At 45.4% G+C, this 25060-nt stretch overlaps 1 protein-coding gene across 6 annotated transcripts in view; it reads left to right on the forward strand.

Annotated features, from left to right (window-relative positions):
- Positions 1-25060, forward strand: part of NHS (NHS actin remodeling regulator) — a 334723-nt gene that overhangs the window by 240403 nt on the left and 69260 nt on the right. The window contains exon 1 of one of the 6 annotated variants that reach the window (XM_070258237.1): positions 17078-18266. The exons of 4 other annotated variants lie outside the window; for them this stretch is intronic. In XM_070258237.1, the coding sequence (XP_070114338.1) occupies positions 18041-18266 (226 nt within the window). In that variant the 5' untranslated portion in view covers positions 17078-18040. Of the gene's footprint in view, positions 1-17077; positions 18267-25060 lie in introns of those variants that run through there. One more of the 6 variants, XM_070258236.1, reaches the window with a different exon arrangement.

Below are 25060 nucleotides of genomic sequence, written 5' to 3' on the forward strand. Positions count from 1 at the left end.
AAGGACTAAGTAATGGAAGAGAGTACCAAAAAAAGGCCCTTACGGGTGCCTGCCAGAAGTTTCCAGCCTAAGCTCAAGGAGAACAATGGGGAGAAGGCCTTTAGAACAGCTTGACCCAGTTTACCTTGGAGAGTTGGAGATCCAAGCCTGGGGGTGGCTGGCTGGCCAGGGAGGGATGGGGAAGTTTGCAGGGCTGCATGGCAGAGGGCTCAAACTTCTCGGAGCTGCTGGTACTTTATGAGTTTGGCATCTTCTGGCATTAGTGTCAGCAAGGTCATGGCACCCCCGCCAACTCTGGACAGCTCCCAAGTGGGGAGACCAAGCACTTAATCAAAGATGCCTCCAAGTAGGGCTTGGCAGATATTGCATTCAGCACAATAAAAGCTGGGGGAAAAATGACTGCTTTTTGCCTCAACACAAATTTTATTACACCAGGTTTCATTATAAAAATGTTACAGTTTTGGGTGTGTGTTTATTACATAAACAATGTAGTTACTCTGATCTTCACCATCTTTCAAACCGGAGTCTCAAAGGGAGTTTATTTACTAGATTTAAAGCCATGGAACAATTGTTTCATAAGATTGCCTTATAAGCATAGGAATAATTCAGGGAAAAATAAAACTCTGTGCTTTCTTTCCTCCTCAGCTCCTGCCGAATCTCCCCAATCTGGAGGCAGGCACAGCCACATGCTGACAATGTTAGATCTTGCAGCTGATAGACTATATCTGGGTAGACTTAAAAGGGATAGTGTGGTCTTCAGGAAAAGTGGGGCATGGGACTCAAGCTGCAGGCTCCTGTTGCATCCAGCCTGCAAGGGTGTCTTGGGCAGGTGTGACAACCACTTAAGCAGATCAGGCAAGTTCTCAGGGCCCAGACCCTTACACCAACCAGGGGCCCAACAGCTTCTGTCATTACTTATGCCCAGATCTCTGGGCATTTATATTTCTCAGAAGCAAAGCTTTCGTATCAGTATGAATGTCAGCTCAGGTCATTCCTGGGAACTCCACAGAGGGAGCAAGGTGTAGGCTGCCACCATCTTATGGCAAAGTCTGTTTTGTCCATTTTATTGATGTTTTCCTTTTTTTTTTGAGGAAGATTAGCCCTGAGCTAACCACTGCCAATCCTCCTCTTTTTTGCTGAGGAAGACTGATCCTGAGCTAACATCCGTGCCCATCTTCCTCTACTTTTTTTTATATGTGGGATGCCTGCCACAGCACGGTGCTTCCCAAGCAGTTCCATGTCCACACCTGGGATCTGACCTGGCGAACCCCGGGCCACCAAGAAGTGGAATGTGCGGACTTAACCGCTGTGCCACTGGGCTGGCCCCCTGTTTTCCATTTGTAATTAATTGATCTTATTTTATATTCATTTACTTGAGATTTTAAACTTTTTTTTCTATTTCTTAAATTGAATGCTTAGTTTAAAAAATAAATATGAGAATTGAGAGCTATAAATTTACCTCAGAGTACAGCTTTGGTAATTTCAATTGCTTTTACTAGGTGGGCTTATTGTTATGGGTTTCATCCTCTAGATGGTTAAGTTTTGGAGAGGCACCATGGTGTGGGGAAAATGGGCTTTGGTGTCTGCCAGATCTGGGTTTGAATCCTTACTCTGCCATTTATCAGTTGTGTGACTTTGGGCAAGTTACAAGATTGTAACTTCTTATTTCTAAAATGGAGATGATAATATCTGCCTTGTGTATTCTTTAAATGAGAATGAAATGAAAGAATGCAAGCAAAGGACTTAGCATAGTGCGCCTAGTACCTGTTCAATCTATAGTAGCTATGGATAATAATCATATTTAAAATAATACGCCTTTGGCACAGGCAAAAGCTTTGTGGCTGGGAAGCTGCTCTCCATTTTCATGTCTTAGGTAGAGGGCCAGGACAGTGGATGTCCTTTCTGGATCAACCCACTTATCCTAATGTCCTCCAGAGGCACTGGCAGATGGGACATGAAAATACCAACAGTGTACCTAGAGGAGGGCATGAAGCCAAATGTTACACTGGGTTGAGCATGCCGAGGTGAGCCAGGAAAAAACTCAGCACAACATAAAAACTCACCATTGGGAAATTCCTCTGAAGTTTCTTAGTCTCTGTCTCTTGTGGAATGTTCCTCGATAGAATATTTGAGCTGCTCTGTCCTAGACCTGGCCTCTTTCCCAGCTACCCAACTGGGTCACTTCCCACTCTGTAGGGCCTTGACTGCTCATCATGGCCAGGGCCACAAAGGAAGCTAGCATTTGGGGAGCTAAACTTTATGGAGCAGCATCTCTTTGCTAGGCACTGGGCTTGGCTCTGGGCATCACACATGGCTAAGACACAGTTCTGCCCCTGAGGACTTCCAAGTCAGGAGCACCATGAGCCCCCGAAAGGCTGGGAATAGTACCCTAGGGCCCATCCACAGGAGGGAGGGACCAACTCTCTCTTGTAGGGTGGCATGGGAAACCAAGGGAGGTCAATGGAGGAGGGGACTTTTGAACTGATTCTTTTAGGGTAAATAGGTTAAGGTGTATCGAGTTTTTGGGTGGATTTTTGTTTGTGTGTTTGTTTTTGGTTTTGTCTTATTTTGTTTCATTACTTAGAAGACGACAGAATGAGCTCAGCCTGATGACCTTCAAAACTAAAAAAAAAAAAAAAGTACCTGGTCTCTAAAACCAAGGGAAACATCTTTTATAGAGCAAATATTTTGCAGAAAATTAAAGCCTATTTGCTTTGGGTTGATTCTTGCCTTCTCTAAGTCTGGGGGGAGGAGTTGGGAGGTGGAAGAGATGGTAAGATTAGGAAGGGATAAGGCTGCAGGAAGCTATAAGCAACTGTAATCTGCTGTCCATACTCTCTCTCTCCTGCATAGCCCTGCTGTATGTACACTGAGGTGGAAGTTACCTGTCTGTGTTCAAGGCAGCATCTTCTAGTCTCCTCTGAAGCCCATCTGTGCTTCTGAACACTCTGTTGGGTGGCACGGCTCCCTCCCTCCTGCGTGCCCCTTTTTGGGTCAGCAGGAATACTGAGAAACTCCACCCTCCGGAGGGATGCCTTGCATGTGGCTATAACTCTTTGACCTTGAGTGTGGTGACAACCACTAGCTCCCAAAATGGCAGAAAGGAGATGGAGAAAGCAATTAATCTCAGCCATATCTTCTCACAACTGAAACACAGGAGTGGTTCTTCAGCATTCAGAGGCCAAATGTCTAACTCTAACAAGGGGAAAGAGGCAAATGTTTCCTCAGCTTTGAAGAACTGAGGCCTCCCAGGAATGTTATCTTTGCTCCTTTCTTGCCCCCACCCTACAACGGAGCACAGAGGAAGTTTTGATTTATTCTTTAAGATAGAGTAAATCACTCTTCTCTCACCACCTTGTCTTTGTGTTATGCTTGCCATGGATGGCATTTGGCCATTAACAACTAGGATTCCTCTTCCATCTCAGTTTTTATCCCTGGAAACCTTCACCAGCAAGTTAGAGCTGGATGATTAATTTTGAAATAAGGATGTGCTTGAGAACAGGCCAGGGGCACACATCAACAACCACAGAGCCCTTGGCTTAAACGGAAGATAAATTACGCATCCCAACTAATACAGGCCTGTAGCTCCTGCTCTGAAAGCCAGGCGTGATGACAGGGGCCACGGGTTTCTAGTACTTTCCACACCTACCTTGGAAAGCAAGCAAAATGGCTGCCTGGGAGAATTAAGATAATTGTGTATTGAGTGCTTTTCCTTGGGAAGAAGTTGATTTGTACATTCTCTTGATTAGGTTTTTATTTTTCCCCTTCTGCCCCTCTCCTCTAGGCATTTACTTACTTCATTTCTTTATTTTTTTTACACAAAAGACATCATGGGTAAGAAGAGGAGATTTTATTCTGAAGAACAATGATCACATTAACAAGGTGACAGCAGATAAGCTAAAAGTCACTCCATTTTCTGCTGGGGAAAAATGTTCTTTGTCGCCAAATCGCATTCTGCTTCTCTTTGTCTACTTTCCTTTTATAGGAGGGTGGCAGGCCCGGCCACTGATGGACTCAAAATAAATAACTGGGAGATAAGATACACCCTTGATTCATATAAGAAGGGAAGCTTTTGAGTTCAAAGATAAAAAAATGACTTCCTTTCCTGTTCCACAACATTCTTGTGGCTGGAGCTCTCTGTAGGACAGTAACATTTCTCTGCCCTTGGTCCAAAGTATCAAGCAGAAAATAACTATGAAATCTGAAACTTGGTAAATGGCAAAAATCCAATTCATTGCACTTTAATAGACATCTAGGCCTGGATCAGATTCTGTAGGTACAGAATCTCCCTACATCCTACCTTACATTTGGGGCAAAACTGAGGACTCACCCTACCTTTAAAGTATTGCAGCCACATCCAGAGACCCAACCCATCAGTGAAAGAACAGCCAAACCAAACTGGTGTGTGATTACATATGTTAGTGTATCTATTAAAAAAAAACAGGCCTCAGAGATGATCAAAGAAAAAGTGAATGGGGGATGGAAGAGGTGAAGAGAGAAAAGGAAGGAAGCTTCCTAAGGGAACCGAGATTTGAGCTAGGCTTTGATGGATTGGTAGGAATTCTTTATCCAGGAGAAACATTCTGGGGTTATACCTCTCTAGGCTTTACTTTCTTCTGCAAAATCTCATAGGCTTGTGAAGATTGAATGATGTACTGAAAATAAAGCATGTAGCAAACTGCTTGGCACATGATAAGGACTGAATAAATGTTTGTTGTTGTTGTTATTACTATTATTATTAGGAGACAGTGTTGGAAGCATGTGAGCAAAACCTTCAGGGTCTTTCACAGGGAAATGATGCTATCAGTTACAGGTAATTAAAACTCTTTTCCCTCTAATCTTACCCCATTTTTTCTGAGGCTGACTCTCATCTTTCATATCATGGCATACTTTGGTTAATGTCAGTTCATCTCTGGCAAAATGAAAGCAAATTCAACCAAGATCAAAAGATGTTTTTAATTTGACTCCATTTCCTAATATAACATCTTATACACTGGTTTATAACTTCAATAGTGGATGGATATTTGAGTGAAGGTGTAAATATAAAACCAATAGCTTATGCTAGCATTTCTCTTGGCCTTTTGTTTTCAACAGCTTATTTTAGCAACTTCAAAAAATAGCCACTCAGGGCCAGCCCAGTGGTGCAGTGGTTAAGTTTGCACGTTCCACTTCAGCAGCCCGGGGTTCACCGGTTTGGATCCTGGGTGCAGACCTATGCACCGCTTACCAACCCATGCTGTGGCAGGCATCCCACATATAAAGTAGAAGAAGATGGGCACGGATGTTAGCTCAGGGCCAATCTTCCTCAAAAAAAAAAAGAAAAAAGAAAAAAAATTCACTCAGGGTATGTTTTTCTTCTAATCTGTGGTTTCATTCAGGTCATAAAGGAAAGGTATTTCTAGAAAGAAGCAATGAAACTTATTTCTTCTAAAGTTTGGTAGTTAAGATAGAAGGCTAAGTAATTTTACATCATAAATGATCGATATAATGTGTTTAAGGGGGGGCTTGTCCATTGATATTGGGGGCTGAGAAGATTTTGGGGGATTGGGGAAAACCAGGATGTTAATATTAAATGTCATTTAATGACCCCTTATTATGTGCTTCACCAGGACTATGCTAATTGCTCTGTCATAGTTGATTCTCATCACAACCCTCTGATGCAGGCACAATTATTATGCTTGTTCCACAGATGAGGAAAATGAGGTTTAGAGTATTTACATAACTTGCCCAAGATTATAGCTTGGATGTTACAGAGCCAGGACTTGGACCCAGGTCTGTCTGACTCCAAAACCCATGCTTTTTACAACCAGGTTATACTGCCTGCAGGGTTTTGAAAATAATGACCCCCAAAGTAAATGTGAGGGTGGGGTTTAAGGTTATCATACAGGTTAAGAGTTAGAAGATGTGATTTGGCCCATGCTATAATCTCTGCTTAAGAAAACTTAGTTTTTATGTGAAAGAGTAAATACCTCTCAGCAGAGACGGCCCCCACCAAAATATGAGACTGTTTCTGAGCTGAGAAGAGGTGTCAGACAAGGGACAGACCAATACTGTGCTATGTCTTGAGAAAACGGAGGGGGTGGGTAAGGCCTTTTACTTTCTCTTTCAGTTCCTATAATGACTCTAGAACTTTTTGCTAATTAACTTGACTGCCTGTAACTGATATATTTATTACCCAGATTGTTTATCGATGACGTATTGTTCAAATATTCATTTCCTAGGATAAGGTTGTAAATGTCTTCTGAGATCATAAAAGGTGATGGATTAACAAGTGCTGGAGGTTGTGGCAGGTCAAGAAGTTACGATGCAGAATTTCCCATAGCGTTGCTTGGATGTGTTGGCAGTTCAGCATGAAGAGATGGTGTTTTTCAGTGGTGATGAGGGGAGATTGTGCTCTAATTTCTTAACTTAAGCATCCTAGTGAAGGCGCTTGCAGGGATTATACTTTATTTAGGTCAAAGTTTCTGAGCAATGTAACAAGTAGCAGAAATGATTATAGCTCTTCCTGTAGTTACAAAAACCTATTTTTTTTTAAAGATTCTATTTTTCCTTTTTCTCCCCAAAGCCCCCTGGTACATAGTTGTATATTCTAGTTATGGGTCCTTCTAGTTGTGGCATGTGGGACGCTGCCTCAGCATGGCCTGATGAGCAGTGCCATGTCCGAGCCCAGGATCTGAACTGGCGAAACCCCAGGCTGCCAAAGCGGAGCATGCAAACTTAACCACTCGGCCACGGGGCCGGCCCACAAAAACCTATTTTTAAATGTCTGCCTTCCATGCTTAGCCATCTTCATACCATCATCTGCTTTCCCACATTTCCCAAGGCCATTGCTCTGGATAGCCACCAAACTGTCCTGAGCCAACAGCACCACCTGTTGGCTGGAACAGAGATTTCTTGGATTCAACATCCTTTTCCAGCCACCTCCTTTCTTGTACTTTGGGATGATAATGCGTGTGTCCCTGAAATTCCCTACACCAGCTCAGTGTTTCAGTCATGCAAAATGGCTTGCATTTTCTCATCATACCATGCTCTCTCACACATCTCCAGGCCTGTGTACACTTTTCCCTCGCTAGAATGCTTTTGTGACCGGTTTCACCCAGCCAACTCCTAGTCAGTTTGGAAGCCTTGGCGTAAACATTGCCTTCCTTGGGAAGCTTTTCCTGAAATCATCCCGGTGATTTAGACATCTCCATTTCCATAGCCCACATGCTATGCGTGTCTGTATTTTAGTGGTGCTTCCAAGGGCAGAGGATGAACTAGTACCCCTAAGGGGAACTGAGCCATAGGGTGGAGATGGAGATGGGTAGAGTTGGGTATGGCGCAAAACAGCCTTCTGTAAGATCTTAAGATTTCTTTGTAATCATATGCATGATCCTAAACATTCCTATAGAATTAGCACTATTCTCTATTTAACATAAAATAATCTTCCCCAAAACAATTATTGAATAAAACGAGTGGTCCAAGAAGATCCCGTCACAACTATCCTTTTGCTTCCTGAACCGCCATGCACAACATATTGTATCTCGGGAGTACGTGTAAGTTCCTCTGAAAACCATGTATAATACAGTGTCTTTCTAGTTGGTCATTCTGTGGGCTCCTTCAAAGTAGGGACTAGGTCTTTCATCTCTGCTATAATATTGCCTGGTGGATTTTAGATACTCAAATATTATTTTTTTGCAATGAGTGACTCTTTCTAGTGATATTGGGCATAATAAAGAACTACTGTCATTAATCCTCGAAGAGACAGATATTCCAGTTGTAGACCCCAAGGCCTCCATCAGCCCACTATTCTTTCTCTAGTTATTCTTGCATTTCGTCGGAGACTGGCATTTAAGATTAATTTTTAAAACCATCTTCTTGAGTTATGTTAATGTTTATTCACTACCATGATACCAGTATTGTTTTCCACTCTTGTTCACTGCAAATGCATATTTCCCCAGCAATATTGTGGAGGAAATAAGCCTTGATGGGCAAACCTGGAACTCTAAATGTCATTTGTCACTACTTTTCCATGGGAAAATGTGACCTGAATTAAGAAGAAAAACTTACAGATGAACTTTGGAACACTCTGAGGCTGGATATTCAGGCATCAAACCCCCACATCCTGTAGCTTCAGTTTATATGGCTTACTACCCACAGCTTGAGGGAATGGAGAAGGAAGCCTAAAGCCAGAGACACCAAGTGACATCCCAGAATCACTGGAGTGGGCAGGGATGACCTCAGATGGTCTCTCAGCATTCTACCAGTGTCGTCATCAGACTACCTTGGATGTGTAATAACCTTCCCAGGAAGTCAGAAAAATTCATTCTTGGAAATCCTACTGACATTTACATGTCTATGCTCCTAAAACTGTTCTCTCTCTTAGACAAATGAACACCTGAATCATCTGTTGTCTCTCCTTTAAAAAAAAACCAATTAAGGGGCTGGCCCGGTGGCGCAGCAGTTAAGGGCGCATGTTCCTCTTTGGCGGCCCGGGGTTCGCCGGTTCGGATCCCAGGTGCAGACATGGCACCGCTTGGCACGCCATGCTCTGGTAGGCATCCCACATATAAAGTAGAGGAAGATGGGCATGGATGTTAGCTCAGGGCCAGTCTTCCTCAGCAAAAAGAGGAGGATTGGCAGCAGATGTTAGCTCAGGGCTAATCTTCCTCAAAACAAACACACAAAAAAACCAATTTAAAAAAATGTTATTTACTAAGAAATATTAATGAGCAAAGGTGCTCCTATGTGCATAGCAGCTTTCTAACACATGATCCATTTGTTATGAAATTATTCTTCAGAAACTTCCCACAGCTTCCCCTTCCTTCTTTTAGAAATGAATTACCCTCAGGGCTGGCCCCATGGCCGAGTGGTTAAGTTAGCATGCTCCACTTCAGTGGCCCAGGATTTCACTGGTTCAGATCCTGGGCACAGGCCTAGCACCGCTCATCAGGCCATGCTGAGGTGGCATCCCACATAGCACAACCAGAAGGACCTACAACTAGAATATACAACTAGGTACTCGGGGACTTTGGGGAGAAGAAGAAGAAGAAGAAGAAAAAAAGATTGGCAACAGGTTTTAGCTCAGGTGCCAATGTTTAAAAAAAAAAAAAAGGAATGAATTACTCTAAACCAAAACTGTTCAAGAACAGGCCAAACCAGTCCTCAATTCTCCGTGTCACAGTCCAGGTAGTGAAACATGGATAAAGGGCTTCTGAAAAGAAGGGTAAACTTCTCTATCTGGCTTCTCTAGTGTAGCTTCTTGTACATCATAGGGACCATTGATTCTCCCCACCTGGTCATTTCCCTTTCTGTTGTTCAACTTGACCCCATCCTTAAATGAAGAGAACTTCCCTCTCAGTTGGGCACATAATACTATTTTTATGTCTATTAGAAGAAAACAGTAGTGATATGGAAGTGATCTGATTCCAACTGGAAGGCAACTAATGGAGGTCCCAAACTAGAGTCTGAATCCAGTGTCCCAGCCATGTTCTTAGACTAGGAAAAGCTGCTGGGAAGTAAGTTCAGAGCCTGAACTGGGAGAAACTGCAAATACTGGTATAGAGAAGGTTTTCTTTTTAATTCATAAAGTTTCTCAGTAAAAATCCCCTTTTCTGGAACATAATTAGTACCTGTTTAACCACAAATGTACGAAAATTGTTTAGGGTACAGACCAAAATATTTTCTCAGGACTACAAAGAAGATTTCTTTGTCTCTCCTTCTCCTTTGTATGCTCCTTATAAAACCTTGCCAGAATCAACTAAAAGGGATCCCCTTTCATTACATACATTTTTTCCCCAAGAAGTAAAATGAACTAAATTAATTCATTCACTCAGCACTGTAAATACCAGATGAAAAAACCATAGACATATAGATGTAAATACTGCCTCTATAATTATTTTTTGTGTTTGTATAACTAGACGGCACTGAGAAAAAGAAAAAGAAGGAAAGTACTCAAAGTTCAAATGTTCCCAGATTTACTAAGAAAATAAGAAAAAAAAGCCCAAGCATCCACATGCTAAGATAGCCAAATAATCAACTAATACGTTACTTACCAGCATTTTCTTCAACAGAAACGGCTTTTGTTGAAACTGGTGAGAACTCCAAATGCTGAACATTTTTTCCTATTAAATAAAGTTAGTAATTAATGTAGTGATTAAGAGTGCAGGAGTTGATTTCCTATGTTGAAATTCCAATGTACAGCCAAGGTCAGAAACTAATGCTCTAGGTATTTAGTTGTAACCATTATTTCTTCCTCTCACAGATAGTTCAATTTGGTCCTAATTTAGTTTCTAATTATTCCTTCCTTCCTTTTGAGGGCCTCCATCTGTAAGTTTCCCAAGTGTGTGGGAAGGGAAGGGTGGACATCTCTTTTCCCCTCTCCCACCTGTGTCTTTGGATGCCTCACCTTCTTAAGAAGACAGCCATGACCATTGTTGAATATTACAAAACTGACACCCCATTCTAACAAACTGTAGTTCTTCTTGTTCCACGGCGTTACTCCTCCATTTCCCGGAGGAGTTTCTGGGATTACGCATTGGCATTCTTAGTCTTTAAACACGTCATCTCTCTTTCTCTTCCTTACATCCACTGATTGTTTCTTGAGGGTGGCTCCGGGCCTCACCTTGGTGATTCTCTTTCCCAAACCACATGACACAACATCAGCCTGACGAGGCCAGGATGGGAGGAGGGAAGGTGGGTTTCTGGGACTGCAGGCTAGCCATAGGAAGCCTCTCTGAACTGGCCCTTTCCTGGGATATAATTGAAATGATATGCAGACCTTGAGCTATGACAATATTTGGAGCCATCAGAAAGGATTTACTTTGTTTTTAAGAAGGCTTTAGTTTATGATTGTTGCGCTCAAACTAGCAATTCTCAACCGTTCGTATCTGTTTTGGCATGTGGCTAGAAATTTATTTTAAAGAACTGCATCAGCTAGCCTTTTCTCTGTAACAAATCACCCCAATACTTAGTGGCTTAAAATTTAATGGGTGGTTCTTCTGGTCTGGGCTGGCTCAGTTGAGCTCTGCAGGGCTTGCTTAAGTGTCTGTAGTCAGTCCGCTGGGGCTGGAAGACATAGGGTGGCCTCATTCACGTGTCTTGTCATTAGCATGCTATGGGCCAGGATGAGGGGGGTGACTGGGCCGTATGTGTCTCATCACCCCAGCCTTCTTTGTAGAGTGGCAGTAAGCATGGGTAGGTACCAAGATCAGCAAAAAGTAGAAGCTGCAAGGCTTCTTGGGGTCCAGGCTCAGAGCACATACAGTGTCACTTCTACCACATTCTATTGGCCAAATCAAGTTATGAAGCCTGCTCAGATTCAAGCTGGAGAAAGACGCCACCTCTTGATGGGAAAAGCTGAAAAGTGCTGTGGCTATTTTTGAAATCTACCACAATAACCAAGCACCCTTATTTGCAAATTTTTAAGATATAAATTAAAGTGGATTTGAAGTTCTTCCACTCATAAGGTAACTCTCACTTGCATTCAAATAGACTTTATAAGTGGGAGAGAAAGGGGTGAGAATTGCCCATGGCCATGACAATGAGTGGTCCATGAAAGTAAGCAGTCTTTGTAAACATAAGCTTACAGTGAACAATTCCAAGACAATTCTTAGTTTTGGTGCTACAAATTATTTCACATTTTCGAGTTGTGCATAGCTTGGTTTTTCTTTATGGTCGGAATATACTGTGGAATTCTGGAAATCCATCATCAGAAAAGAAGGCTTTGAAATAATAGAAGTTGGGCAGCAACGTATGGGAATGATGTCCTCCCAGAAAGGATCCATTTGCATTGGATAAGGTTTTCAAACATATCCAGGAGCTCTAAGTAGTGAGGTTCGTCTTTGGTGCCTAGAGGGGGCCAGATTAGGCAAAACCTCTGCTTCTCCTCTGATGCATTCCATAGGGCTCCATTTTGGCTAAATCATCACAATTTCGACCAAGAAAGCACAGAATGATAATGGTTTTATTTATTATTTTATATGCATTGCCAGTATATGCAAAGCTTTATAGCTTGCTATAAATCGAGAGGGATTATCACAGCTGTTACTTATTTTAACAGGTCGCAATACAGTAGTTTATGCCAGATGGTTTGGAGAATTTTGAGAGAGAAATTTTATACAGGCAGCCGTACAGATACTAGCTTGGGTAGTTGTGCCCTGAAATTAATTTACATTTGTTGTGATATAAAATATATATATGAATAAACACATAGTTCCTTATAAACAAGTGAGCCATTTTATAGCAGTGATTTCTTCTGAAAGACCTGGGGTCTCTTGTGAGGAGTGGTGGGGCAGCAGCAGTGGTAATGTGCTGTTACTAGGATAGAAGAGAAGTAAGGCTCAGCCACATCCATAGCTATGGAGGAGATATCCAACTTCTTCCAGAGAAGTAAACTTCGGAGGCAAAACTGGTTTTCCATCCTTGGAGCCTAAGAGAATAAAGCAGGGAAGCCACCCTAGGTAAACATAAGGAAGGGGTGTGTATGGGGAAGAGTGGAGTTGAAATTGGGATCCCCAAGGTCACCAACAAGGTCAGCTTGGGGCAAAAAGGTTACCCAGCCTGGCCAGATCACAGAACATATTATTGCCCTTGCAGACACTGAAGTTTATGTGTAGAGTGGTCAGCTCTGCATGATCAGCAGAAATGGGAAGAAGAAGTAAGCACTGATGATCAGAAATCATTTCAGAAGGTATCTTTGGTTCCAGGTTTCATAGAACGATAGAATTCCAGAAAGAGAGACCTAAAGAAAACTTACAGATCATCTCCACCCTCCTTGTTTTACAGATGAAGAAACAGACCAAGAGGATCATTTAAGTATGGTTGTCTTGGTTCTTTCAACAAAAAAGTAAAATCAGACTGTCAAGGTATTTGGACTCTGTCTGCTTCCTCCAATCTTCCTCCCCTTGATCTGCCCCACAAATTCCTCTCCTGCTTCCCACCTCATGCTGGGAAATGACCACCTGTCAGAGCAACCCAAAGATCAGGTCTAAAACACTGCTGGGTTTTCTTGGTAAACTGCTCCAAGATATAATAGTAGTATACCACCTCTGGAATGGGAATAAAAGTATTTAGCTTTTTCAAGTCAGTTCTTCTAGCTTTTATAAGGTAGGAGTTAACTAAGATCTGTTGGTGTCAACAAAATAATTAAGCAGAAAAGGTGAGTTTAAAACGGATTTGGGGCATATAACAGGTGTAATCTATATATGTGTAGAAAATCAGGAAGTGACAGTATTTTGAAAGTTGAATAGCCCATGAATATTAAGGGACAGACCTAGAACCTTTATTACGGATTTCCCCAAGATGACTAGGAGAAGAATTAAAGCTTTGAAAATTTGTAGGCTAGATAGTACTGAAATGCCCCATTCTTTTCAGAAATGCTGAGCTTCCAATAACCTCAGCTCTCTGAAACACAGCACTAAGACCGCAAGTGAGTGAAAGGAACTTCCCGAGGCTTCAGAGAGTTGTCAGCAAGCCCATGCACTTTATTGCTTAGCTCCTTGCTCACACCATTAGTAACTCTTTTTTAATGGATGGATGTTACTTAGCCATGGCGTCTGTTTTTCTCAGCCCACTGTGGATTCAAACATGGGGAAGGAGCTAGAAGGAGGATGAGAGAGGAATGACAGTAGAGAACTAAATATCAAGGAAAGAGCTTGGAAATCCAAAAAGGAGTCTTTGAAATGTGTTACCATAGAGACCAATAATAAGCCTTCTTAATAAAGACCCTAAGTAATCAGCAAAGAATTAAATTGTGTTTTGTATCATCTGATTAAAGAGATAGGAAAGTGAATTGTTCAAGGTAGGCTAATTCTGGTAATAAAGTCCCCGACATTTCAGTGGTTTATTTCTCACTTACATTGCAGTCTAAAGCAGGTCAACATACCGTCATTTGGGTACCCAGGCTCCTTCCATCTTTGGGTTCCACCACCCCATAGAGCCTCTGTGTTCAGCCAGCAGCGCAGAGAAGGGAGTGTGTGGGGGAACGGGTAGGAGTTTTATTGGGCCAGGCCTGGAGGCACACATCCTTTTGCCCATATTCCATTGGCTAGCACTCAGTTACATGGCTGCACCTAACTGCAAGGAAGTCTGGCTGTAGGAGACAGATGGAGACAGTTTGGTGAACAACTAACTAGCCAGTTTCTTGAGGGACAGTATAAAATATGCTTTAAAACAATGAGGGGCTTCGGAAAACTGCTCTTGGTTGGATGAACTTTAGTTATACGGAGAATCATCTCTGTAGATGTCTACATTTCCTCACAACACCAGTTAAAGGGAATAGTTATGTCCTGAGCCACACTGTGGATCAAAGGCTGGCAACCTATGGCCCATGGGCCAAATTCCACCCACTGCCTGTTTTCATAAATAAAGTTTTATTGGAACATGGCCACATCCATTCATTTATGCCTTTCCTATAGCTGCTTTTTTTTCTCTAAAGATTGGCACCTGAGCTAACATCTGTTGCCAATCTTTCTTTTTTTCTTCTAACCCCCAAAGTGCCCCGAGTACCTAGTTGTATATTCTAGTTATGTGTCCTTCTAGTTATGCTATGTGGGACACCACCTCAGCATGGCTTGATGAGTGGTGCTGGGTCCGCGCCCTGGATCTGAACCGGCGAAACCCTGGGCCCCCGAAGCGGAGCGCACGAACTTAACCACTCAGGCACGGGGCTGGTCCCTACCTATGGCTGCTTTTGAGCTACAACAGAGTAGAGTAGTTGCAACAGAGACTGAATGGCCCACAAAGCCTAAAATATTTACTACTTGGCCCCTTACAGAACAAGTTTGCTGACCCCTGCTTTAGATCATCAGTGTCCTAAGGGAGGACACATTTGCAGTTGTTTTCCTCCTGAGACCTGGTACCCTTGGCTTCCAGGAAAAACAAGTGGGATGCCCACATGGACTCAGATGCAAACTCTGCCCTTGCAATATCAGCTCCAACTGGGCCCAGACTCTCCTTATCCCTGCCAGCACCCAGCACAGTACCTGGCATCCAAGAGATGCTCAATAGATGCTTCTGTTTGAACCATCAAGCCATAGGAAGCATCAGGTACCCTAACTATCATATAGGGGATAGGGACTCCAGAAAAACTACAGTATGAGCCTATGTGTGAAGACCTCAAACATAGTTAGGAAGGAACTGCCTTCGTTGGGCTTTTATTATGTACCAGGCACCATCATGGTGCTTTATAGCTATTATTTTATTTATTCTTCCTAACAACCCTATAAATTAGGTATTCATGTTTGCATTTTACACATAAGGAAACCAAGGTTCAGAGAAGTCAAATCATTTTCCCAAGGCCACACTGCTAAGAAATGGAAGAGCTAGGATTCAAACACAGGTCTTTCTGGGACCAAAGCCCAGATTTTTTTCCTCTACACCGTGGGGCCTGCTAAAACCTTATTCAAATGTAAACAATCTAGTTATATCATTATTTTCATTACCACTGTTAACAATAACCTCATTATTGTAAAGATCAATGCAAGGGGGAAGACATGGCCATTTTCATTGCTTTATGGAGTTCTACAGGTCTCATTGCCAAGGCTCTCCCTTGATAGAGCAGCCCTGAAAACCCAGAGTAACACAGTTCATCTCCTTGGGATGTGTGATTAGTGACTTGGCCACCAGCTCCCCGTGATCTTGCCAGGGATTGCTGTAGAGGGCAGCCATTTTGCTCACCCGAAGATAAATTCTTTCAAGGCCTGAGCTGTTTGAGTCCATTCATGGTGGGACTTCCAGTGCTCCAAGTGGAGCTGGTCCGGGAGCTCGTTAACACGCAGATGGCCAGGCCTCACCCCAAGTCTGATTCAGCCTGGCTAGGGTGGGCCTGAGAACGTGCACTTCTAACAAGCTCCCAGGTACTGCTGGTGCCACTGGTCCTTTGATGAGCAAGGCTAAGGGAAAGACTTCCCTTTTCTTTTTAGAAGCTCTGACTGGCCTTCCCACCCACCCCACACTTCCTATCAGTATCCACTCCATCAAGACTTCCTAAAGTCTAAGGGGCCCAGGTCTGCCCTTGGCAGGCAGAACTGTTCCCACTGACCTCTTGGTGACTTTGGGCATTCTTGATCATGCTGCCTTCTTGAAATCCTTTCCTCCCTCCCTCCTGGTCTCCTGCTTCTCTGATCCATCTCTCTCTTTCCCTCTGGTGGCCTCTTTTCCTTTGCCTACGCCCTCCCTTAAACTTGGAGGTTCATGGCTCACTTCCTACCCTCACTGGGGGAGTTACCACACCACCTCCTCACACCTCACCCTTCCTGTCCTAGACACACTCTGTTTTCCAGGGGAGCTCCAGCTAGATTCTCCGTCCTTGCTGGCGGCTGGAAGCCCTCTGAGGAGGTTGGCGTGAGTTGGGTAGGAGGAGAGCAGCCAACCCAGTCTAACTTGGGTTCAATGTGGTACTTCAGGTGACCACGGTCATAATTCATAGTAATGCCAATTAGGAAATACTCTCGACCAGTGCTTGTGCAAACCCTGTGATTTCTTGTGACCTTGGCAAGTCGAGTGTTTCACCACAATTTGTGAATTATGGAGGAGTCCCCAGCCTTGTGGACACAGTACTGCCCATGCATGCAAATCTGCCCAGGGCATAAACATCCCTCTTTGAAAATAGGTGGCCTGGTTAGAAAATGGTCAAGTTTTCCCTAAATGGGTATCCAAGACATCAAGACAAATTACCAAAAACTGTGCCCCACAAGGCATCTTTGGATAATTTCATTCACTGGTTTTTCCCTTTTTATACATTAGGATATATCCCCTAAGTGTTGTGTTTTAAGTGGCCCTAAATGGCTTTCTGTCTTCTGCATGTGGTGGTTCTATATAGAACCCGGCAGCCTAAGGCATGGGCACAGGTTTTTAACCCTGGTTCAACCTCAGCGCTGGTTTAGTAAATCACCCTTCCCAGGAGATTAGTACATGGCTGCGAAGGCATTGTCTTTGCAGTGTTTCTAAGCCTGGGCAGGGTGAGTTGTGTCTAGGATGCGAGGTTTCAGCGTCCGGAGATGAATAGGGGGAGGGGACACAATGCTACAATTTTCAGGCTGTTCTATTCCTGTTACACGCGGGCACATGTTCCATGCCAATCTCTGTCCCCCCTCTTGCCCGGGCTGGAGGAGTTGGAACGGTCAGCGTCTCTGATTCCTCTGCTGTTGGTCAGAGACTGGGGACAACGGAGGTGAGAAGGGAGCCACAGGGGTGCGGTGCTGAGCAGCCGTGGTCGGTCCAGCCTGTTGGTGATGTGCCGAACCCACCGCCACTCCGGGCATGGGTAACGCGCAGCACCAGCGGTCGAGCTACCGAAGGAAACGCACAGGTACCAGAAACCCGGATCCGGGATCCTCCGCAACCCCAGGCTTGTCTAAGCGCACAGGGCCCGCTTTGTGGCCGGCTTCTGCGCGCCGCCGAGTTTGGGGCTGGGGGCTGAGTCCTGCGGCTCACTGCGGCTGGCGGCAGGGGACTAATTATTTTTAGCAGGTTCCCTTTAGCCCACTGGAGCCGGGAGATGTTCGCGGAGCCGGGCGACTGTCTGCAGAGCATTGGTGCAACCGTGCCTGCTGCCCGGGAGGTTTGGCTGCCGCAGTCCCCTCCATTCACTGGGCTGTAAATCGAAGCTGTCTACACCGGCAAGGCGCTCCGATCCCAGCGTGGCCTGGGGCTACGTCCCGCCCAGGTCTCCCAGCACCTGATTTCCCAGTGGTCAATTAGGTGTCTCAGCCTGCAGCATTGAAGCAGTGGAGGGGCCAATGCCCCGGCTTTGATGGAGCGCGCCGTGCGCAGAGACCTCCCCAGTCGACTTCCTCATCAGAAGGCAGCATCCATTCATAATTCTCTCTCTGCCTGTGGACCGAGTTAGGCTGAAGCTGGGCATGGACTCCTGCGATCTCCCTTTTTGCATCTGAAGGAGAAACTAAGATAAAAGGGAAAAGGAAGGGGGAATGCGGTCCTAACGCAACAAGGCGCTGGAAAGCCCCCAGAGGCCTCTTCTTTGCGGGGAGAGGGAGAAGAGGCAGATCCCGAGCCCAGCGCCCCAGCCAGCTGCTAGTTCGCTGCGGAGCCGGCACGCATGCCTACCTCACCTGACGGCCGCCTTCCCGGGGAACCGGCGCGGGGCCCGGCGGCGCGCCCAGGGCGCACGGGCGGTAGGATTTCTGCACCGGGGGAACGAGGCGCGGGCGGGCTTCCCAGGGCCGAACCCGAGCCTGAGCGGGCGCCCGGGGAGGCTAGCCTCAGCGTGGCGCCCCACCGCAACCCCCCGGGATGCTCCACGACTCGCAGCCCAGGCCACGCGGGTGTGTGTGAGATGGGAACAGCTTGGGGGGAGGGGGTATGGGCAGGTGACATCATTTTTAACTAATTTTTCACACCTCTGGGTGGTGGGTGAACTTGGGGGACGGAGGAGGCTAGAGCCGCAGCCCCGCTGCGCGCTAGACTGAGAGGAAATCCTCCCGGCCGAGGTCTGAGAGCAGGGTCCCCTTGGCCGAGCTGAGCGGGCAGTCACGGTGGACCGCGCATAGCTCCGAGGGGCGAGGGGCGCAGCTCTGGCTTTCAGGGGGCTTTGATTTGTTTTAAGCATACTGCAGCTGCAGCTTTGAAGTTTGCCGCCTCCCCTCCGCCCCCATCCCGGGTTCTGGGGCGGGGCGGCACTTTTCCACGCGGCTGCCCAGGCCCTCACCGGCTGGGTGGAGGGGGCTGCAGGGGTTGCTGTGTCTAGTGGTGGGCTTCCTGCAGGGGACACGGGGACTCGAGGGCGCTGCGAGAGGGAGGGCGCCCTGAGGCTCGCCTTTTGGGAGTTCCAGGGGTTGGGGAGAAGTCGAGGATCCCGCTTGGTGCCCCATCCTGTTTTGCTGCCCTACCACTTGATGTTGGGTGACATTTTGCCTGTGCAGGGGTTTCACTGTCATGGAGCTGGCTGTGATGCTGTAAGGCAAATGGACTGTTAGGATGAGCTGGAAGAGAGGCGAGAGAGCTGGAGCTCTTCCTTTTGTGGCAATGTTAACCCCATCCAGCCTGCTCCCTTGGAACACCTGTCCACCTGGGTCACCATCTGTGGCCATGAGTGGGGCTGCCTGGCTGACTAGCCCTGCCAGAGCTGATGGGCCAAAGCTGGACTTGCCTAGGGCATGCCAGGCCAGGAATGTGTGGGCAGTAAAAGAGCAAAGCCCCTCCTGGCACCCCTCAGGGGAAGGTTAAGCAGGCCCCGCCATAATGGTGCACAGTGTTTTAGCCATAGTGTGGTCTGCTCTTGAGTTTGGGAGCTCTTGTTTTATGAGGTTTTTATTTTGCAGTTTTGTGCTTCTTGGTCACCAGTTTGTTTTTCACAGCTGCTTGTGAGCAAGGCAAAGATAACAGCATCTAAAAATAGCCTGCGGCTGGAGATGCAGCTTAGCTTGACCCCACTATTACAAGGATGGGGTCTCCCCTCCCAGCTGCTTCAGTGTGAGCCAAACTTGGGCCTCCAGACAGCCTGAGACCAGGTCCACACATCCTTCAGAGCAGTTCAGCCTCCAGTCTCAGAGCAGGGCGGGGACGCTGGGGTGCTGGTCTGTGTGAGAAGGGCAGCCCTTCATCCACTGGTGTATGAGGCCCAAAGCAATTGGGCTGCAAGATTGGGGGATGGGAGCCTGGACAGGGTCCCTTCCCCCACCCCCAGCCATGGGCATCTGCAGCTTGACAGTCCCTCTGAGTTCTACCCAGCCATATATATGGGGCATCCTCCTCTGTTTCAGGGGCCAGCAGGCTACTCCCTCCAAAGGAGTTTGGCCCAGAATACAGGGGGACCAAAGGGGCCAGGGTGGTGCTTAAGTCATGCCAGCTTCCTCGGTGCAGATAGTAGCTAGGGTGGTGCTCTTTCCTTTCCAGATAGAAAACCCTAGAGAGTTGAGTGAGGAACCTCTTCCTTGTAAGCAAGAGGTACCCAGTCTGTCTGAAGGGGACCACCTCCAGCTGATGGGGAAGGTACCACATGGAAGGGAGACTTTTCAGTGATCACAGTGGGTGGCAGGAAGCCCAGGTTTCCTGTGGGTCCTGGATCCTGAGAGTCTATTAGGCCTCTCTCATTATTTTCAAAAGCCTTCATTTCCCCCACGTTCGCCTTTTCTTTTGTGGCAAAGGTGGCAAAGTCCAGCTTGAAGAGTAGAGGTCCTCTCTGTTCTTGATTTGGTTGAATGATGGGATTTTTTTTTCTTTTTGCAAAAATGCATCAGTAACTGCTGAAAAAAAATATAAATGCCTAATTTCTCTACAGTGAAAGAAACAAACTAAAGAGCATGGGACTTTAGGTGGGAAGGTGTGAATCCCCACTAGCAGTTCTCTATTCAAGATAGAACCTACCAGGTGATTTTCTCCTCCCTTTCAAAGTGAATTTTAATTTTAAAATTTTGCCTTTATTTTCTGTAGGTCATAAATATAATCACTGAGCAAATATTAAGAAAGAGGGCTTGGGGGGCTGCCCGGTGGCACTGCGGTTAAGTGCGCATGTTCCCCTTTGGCGGCCCTGGGTTCACCGGTTTGGATCCCGGGTGCGGACATGGCACCACTTGGCAAGCCATGCTGTGGTAGGAGTCCCACATATAAAGTAGAAGAAGATGGGCATGGATGTTAGCTCAGGGCCAATCTTCCTCAGCAAAAAAAAAGAGGAGGATTCACAGCAGATGTTAGCTCAGGGCTAATCTTCCAAAAAAAAAAAAAAAAAAGAAAGAAAGAAAGAAAGAAAGAGGGCTTGATTTCGGGGAGAGAAGAGACCAGGAAACAGAAAGCACCTGTGAGAAATGCATCATTCCTCTAGTCTTCTTGCAGAGACTTGAAAATAGTTGCTGTTTTTTGGGGTTTTTTAAATTTATTTTTATTTTTTATTTTTTTAAAAGATTTTATTTTTTTCCTTTTTCTCCCCAAAGCCCCCTGGTACATAGTTATATATTCTTCGCTGTGGGTCCTTCTAGTTGTGGCATGTGGGACGCTGCCTCAGCGTGGTTTGATGAGCAGTGTCATGTCTGCGCCCAGGATTCGAAGCAACGAAACACTGGGCCGCCTGCAGTGGAGCGCGCGAACTTAACCACTCGGCCACGGGGCCAGCCCCAAAATAGTTGCTGTTTTATTTTCACATGTCCCCAATATTTGTGTTCCCTTGAGTTCTTGGGACCCAGAGAGCAAGAAGATGCAAGATTACTGATGATTCAATGTAGCCAAAAGGCCCAGTGCAACAGTAGCTAACTCTTTGGCCCGCTTAGAAGGGTAGATGGGAAGACTGTGAGTTGGGGTTCAGATTTCATAAAGAAGTCATTGACTTTGCTCTGCCTGTAGCAAATAACATGTCAATGATCCCTTGCTCTTAACTAGAGACTCACAGTGAGTGTACTGGTCAGGGAAAGCTAAATACTGTAACAAATAAGCCCCAAATCTCAGGAGTTTAACACAACACAGTTTATTTCTTATCACATAAAGTCTAATCAACTTTTGGCTTGTGATGACAAGGAACCTAGTCTCATGCCCTCTTAAGGCTCAGTGTCCTTAGGCCTCAGAGTCCTTCCTGGGTTCCTCTGCATATAACCAGCAGAAGGGGAACAAGAGAGCATGGAGGATTGGAAGTAGCACACTTGTTGTCACCTACATTCCACTGGCCAGAACTCAATCACATGGCCATATCTAACTGCCAGAAAGGCTGGGAAATGTAGTCTGTGCCATGAAAATAAGCTCTGGCACGGAAGATGCCCTTTTTTAGCTCTCCTTTGGAATTTGGCTTTGGCTTTGGACAAGTCACACGGTCAAATACAGATTTCTATTTTAAAAATGGTGGTGATTCCACCTGCACTTTCCTCTCTCACAGGGATTGGAAAGGTATTGAGACATAGAAGTCTCCTAGAAGGACCATCTGGTCTAGCCTCTTTAGGCAAGGTCATTGTCATTATCCCCGTGTTATAGATCACTTGCCCAATGTGACAGCCAGTGTATGGCAAGGCTGGAATCAGAACCTAGATCTCATTCTCTCAGCTCAGTGATCCTTCCGCCATACTCTGTTCCCGCTGCTCTCTTATGAAAACAGTTACATAGGATATAGTTTCAGAAAGCTGATATACAGTCCCTGGACAGCCTTCATCTTGTATAATCACTAAAACCAGCTATTCATATTATTTAAAATCCATGTGAGTTATTTTTCCAGTTTTTACTGTTGAACCACTTATACTCAGGCTCAGACTAGCCAGGCACTGGTCTATGCCCTGCACATATGTTATTAACTCATTTAATGCTCACAAGACCCCTGGGATGTAGGCACTGTTATTATCCCCACTTTATGGATGAGGATGCTGAGGCACAGAGAGGTTAAGTAACTTGCCCAACGTTTTACGGCTAACAAGTGACAGTTGATCCCTGGTGACCTGGCTTCAGAATCCAGCCCTGGATTATTTTACTACAGTACATCTCTGAACTGGTGGCCTCCGTGCCCAGCCCTCTCTGGTGTGGCCAATCACCGCAAACCCTCAGGATTTAATATTCTGAGTTTCCTCTCTTAGTGAGTGACCTTGAAGGGCCATGACAGGGAGTCATTTGTAAATTTGCTGAGGCATGAATTTGAGCCCCAAGCATATGAAATTGATACACAGGATTGAGCTACTTAGCTCATGAGGGAGCCCAAGCCCCCACCTCCAGCTCCAACAGCCCAGTGAGGCTTTAATTTTTCCTTTTAAAATTTATGGTTTACTCATCACTAGGTAGGCAGTAACTAATGTGAAGTAATAAAAATGTTTGTTTCCTTGTGGAAAGTGGCCATCGAATGACGAAGGACTCTTCGGTGCAACATTAAAAGGCAGTCGATGTAGTGGGGGTAGGGCAAGGCAAACATAATCACTTGACTCGAGGTAATTGCTAGTTGGGGTTGTTTTGTCTATCTATTGTTGCATAAGAAGCCACCCCAAAACTTACTGGCTTAAGAAACAACAGCCAGTCTATTGGTTCAAGATTCTGCAGTCTGGGAGGAGCCCACCGGGCAGTTCTGCTAGTCTTGCTGGTGTCAGTCAGTTGGGCTGTAACCTGGGCGCTGGGCTCAGCTGGGATGCTGGGCTGGCTGTGCTTCTGTCTCTTTCTGTTAGTCTCAGGGCTTCTCCTTCTCCAAGCAGCCTCTCCACATGGTCTCTCCAACAGGATATCTGGACTTGTTATCTAGTGCCTTAGGGGCCCCAACAAGGCAAAGGCAGAAGCTTCCAGGCTTTTTTAAGGCTGTGCTTGTGACTTGTTTTACCAACAGAATAAGGCAAGTCACAGGCCCAGCCCAGATTCCAGGGCAGGAAATTAACCAAGAGCATGAATATCGGGAGGCGTGGAAGCAGACTACCATAGTGGTGAAGTCTGAAGCTTCTGTATCTACAAAACTGAGGGTTCCCAAAGGTCTCAAGAGAAGTTGACTGTACATCAAAATGTAGGTTAAATAAAATCCATTCCTTTTACTCCGGTGGAGAAAGACTGTTACATATGCTTGTTTCTTTCTCCATTCCCAAACTAACAAACCATTTATGCCCATGAAAAGCACTGAGGCTGTAGATGTGACTGCCCAAAAGGAAAAGGAACTGAAGTGTGTGACTTCTGCTCTCTTGCCCCTCCCATACTGTCTCAAAGGTATCCATTTTTAGAAAGGTATCAGTGCCCACCCTCAGACATAAACTAAGGATAGTTCTGAAAAGTCAGGAGCATACCAATTGGATCAGGAGACAAGACTATTTCTGATCTCCTTCTACTCTTCTCTAGCAAGTCACACATTCCGAGGTGACTTGGCATGCACAACAAGCCCCTGGCTGCCTCAGGAGGCAGAGCTGCTCTTCTGCAGAAATGAGCTAATGGGTTCAATCCATTAGGGTTCCATTTCAGATCATCTTCCCCAGGCCCTTGAGTCACTATAGCCAGTGGGGGTGCAGTAGCTACTGTTATGCACCACCCACATCCCTGTTCCTTATCAGGACTCAAGCACTCATTCCCCAAGCACTCATTCATCAGAGCTGGGCACTAGTGGCTGACAGCTTACAGCCAAATCCCTCTTTGGGAACTGACTTTGGCTGAAGAGAGCCACCTTGCCCAAGGTCACACCCCTTCCCAGGTAGGCGCACATCCAATGACTTTGCCTCAATTCAGGACAATTTGCAGGGCTATCCCAGCTCCAGAGCTCCCCCACGGGACTGGCTGAGCCTTTACTGTGATTGTATCACAGCCCAACTTCTCTCTCTGCCCAGTCCTACTTAATTCTTCCATCAGTGTTGACCCAAAGAGCATTTCCTACTAAGCTTCCCACACACCAGTGTTTATCTCAAAGTCTACATCCAGGGAACCTGACCCAAGATAGAGGACTTGTGGACTGGGTTACTTCCTGCTACAGGTTGAGCTACTGTGAGCACACATAGAAGCAGGACACATAGCACGGGCCTTCCCCAAACTCTTCCAGTTGGGAAGAGATGACAAGTACTTAAGCAACAATATGAGAAAAAGCAAACAGAATGTAATAGAGTCATAAGTAAGTCTGATGCCTCCATGATTTTTCCCCTCCTTACTCTACCTCTCACAACTTCCCCCAAAGTTATTTTTTTTAGGGGATAGGTGATTCATGACATTGATTATATGGTTAACAATTGCGCCTAAGCACTCTCCCACCTGATTATTTCATCCTTTGGGCATGGCACTGGCAATCAAAATTTATCTTTCAAATTAAGGCTATAATTATATTTTGATAAAGATCTAGCAATTCAATGAGAATGAAATTTTGAGGGTTGCCAGGATACGGCTGACTCTGGGTTATAGAGAAGGGTTTGCATGCAGAATACTAATACGTGGTTCAGCACTCTTATCTAGACCTTTCCAACAGCGTCTGATAATGCAGGCCCATCAAGTACTGTTTCTCTGCTATTATTCTAGGAGGATAAAAGCGATGAAAGATATAAGCAGGGTTTTATGAATGAAAAGGTGATTCATCAGATGTCTTTTGGTCTAGCTCCTTCGAGTTAAGAAATAGAGTAATAATTATGTGGTGTTACCTCAAAATATTGGAGACAAAAACCTTTTCTTATTTCCTTGCCTCCTCTTTTATTGTAAATAAAAGCAAGATGTC

Source organism: Equus caballus, chromosome X (assembly GCF_041296265.1).
Source record: "Equus caballus isolate H_3958 breed thoroughbred chromosome X, TB-T2T, whole genome shotgun sequence".
Lineage (NCBI taxonomy): Eukaryota > Metazoa > Chordata > Mammalia > Perissodactyla > Equidae > Equus > Equus caballus.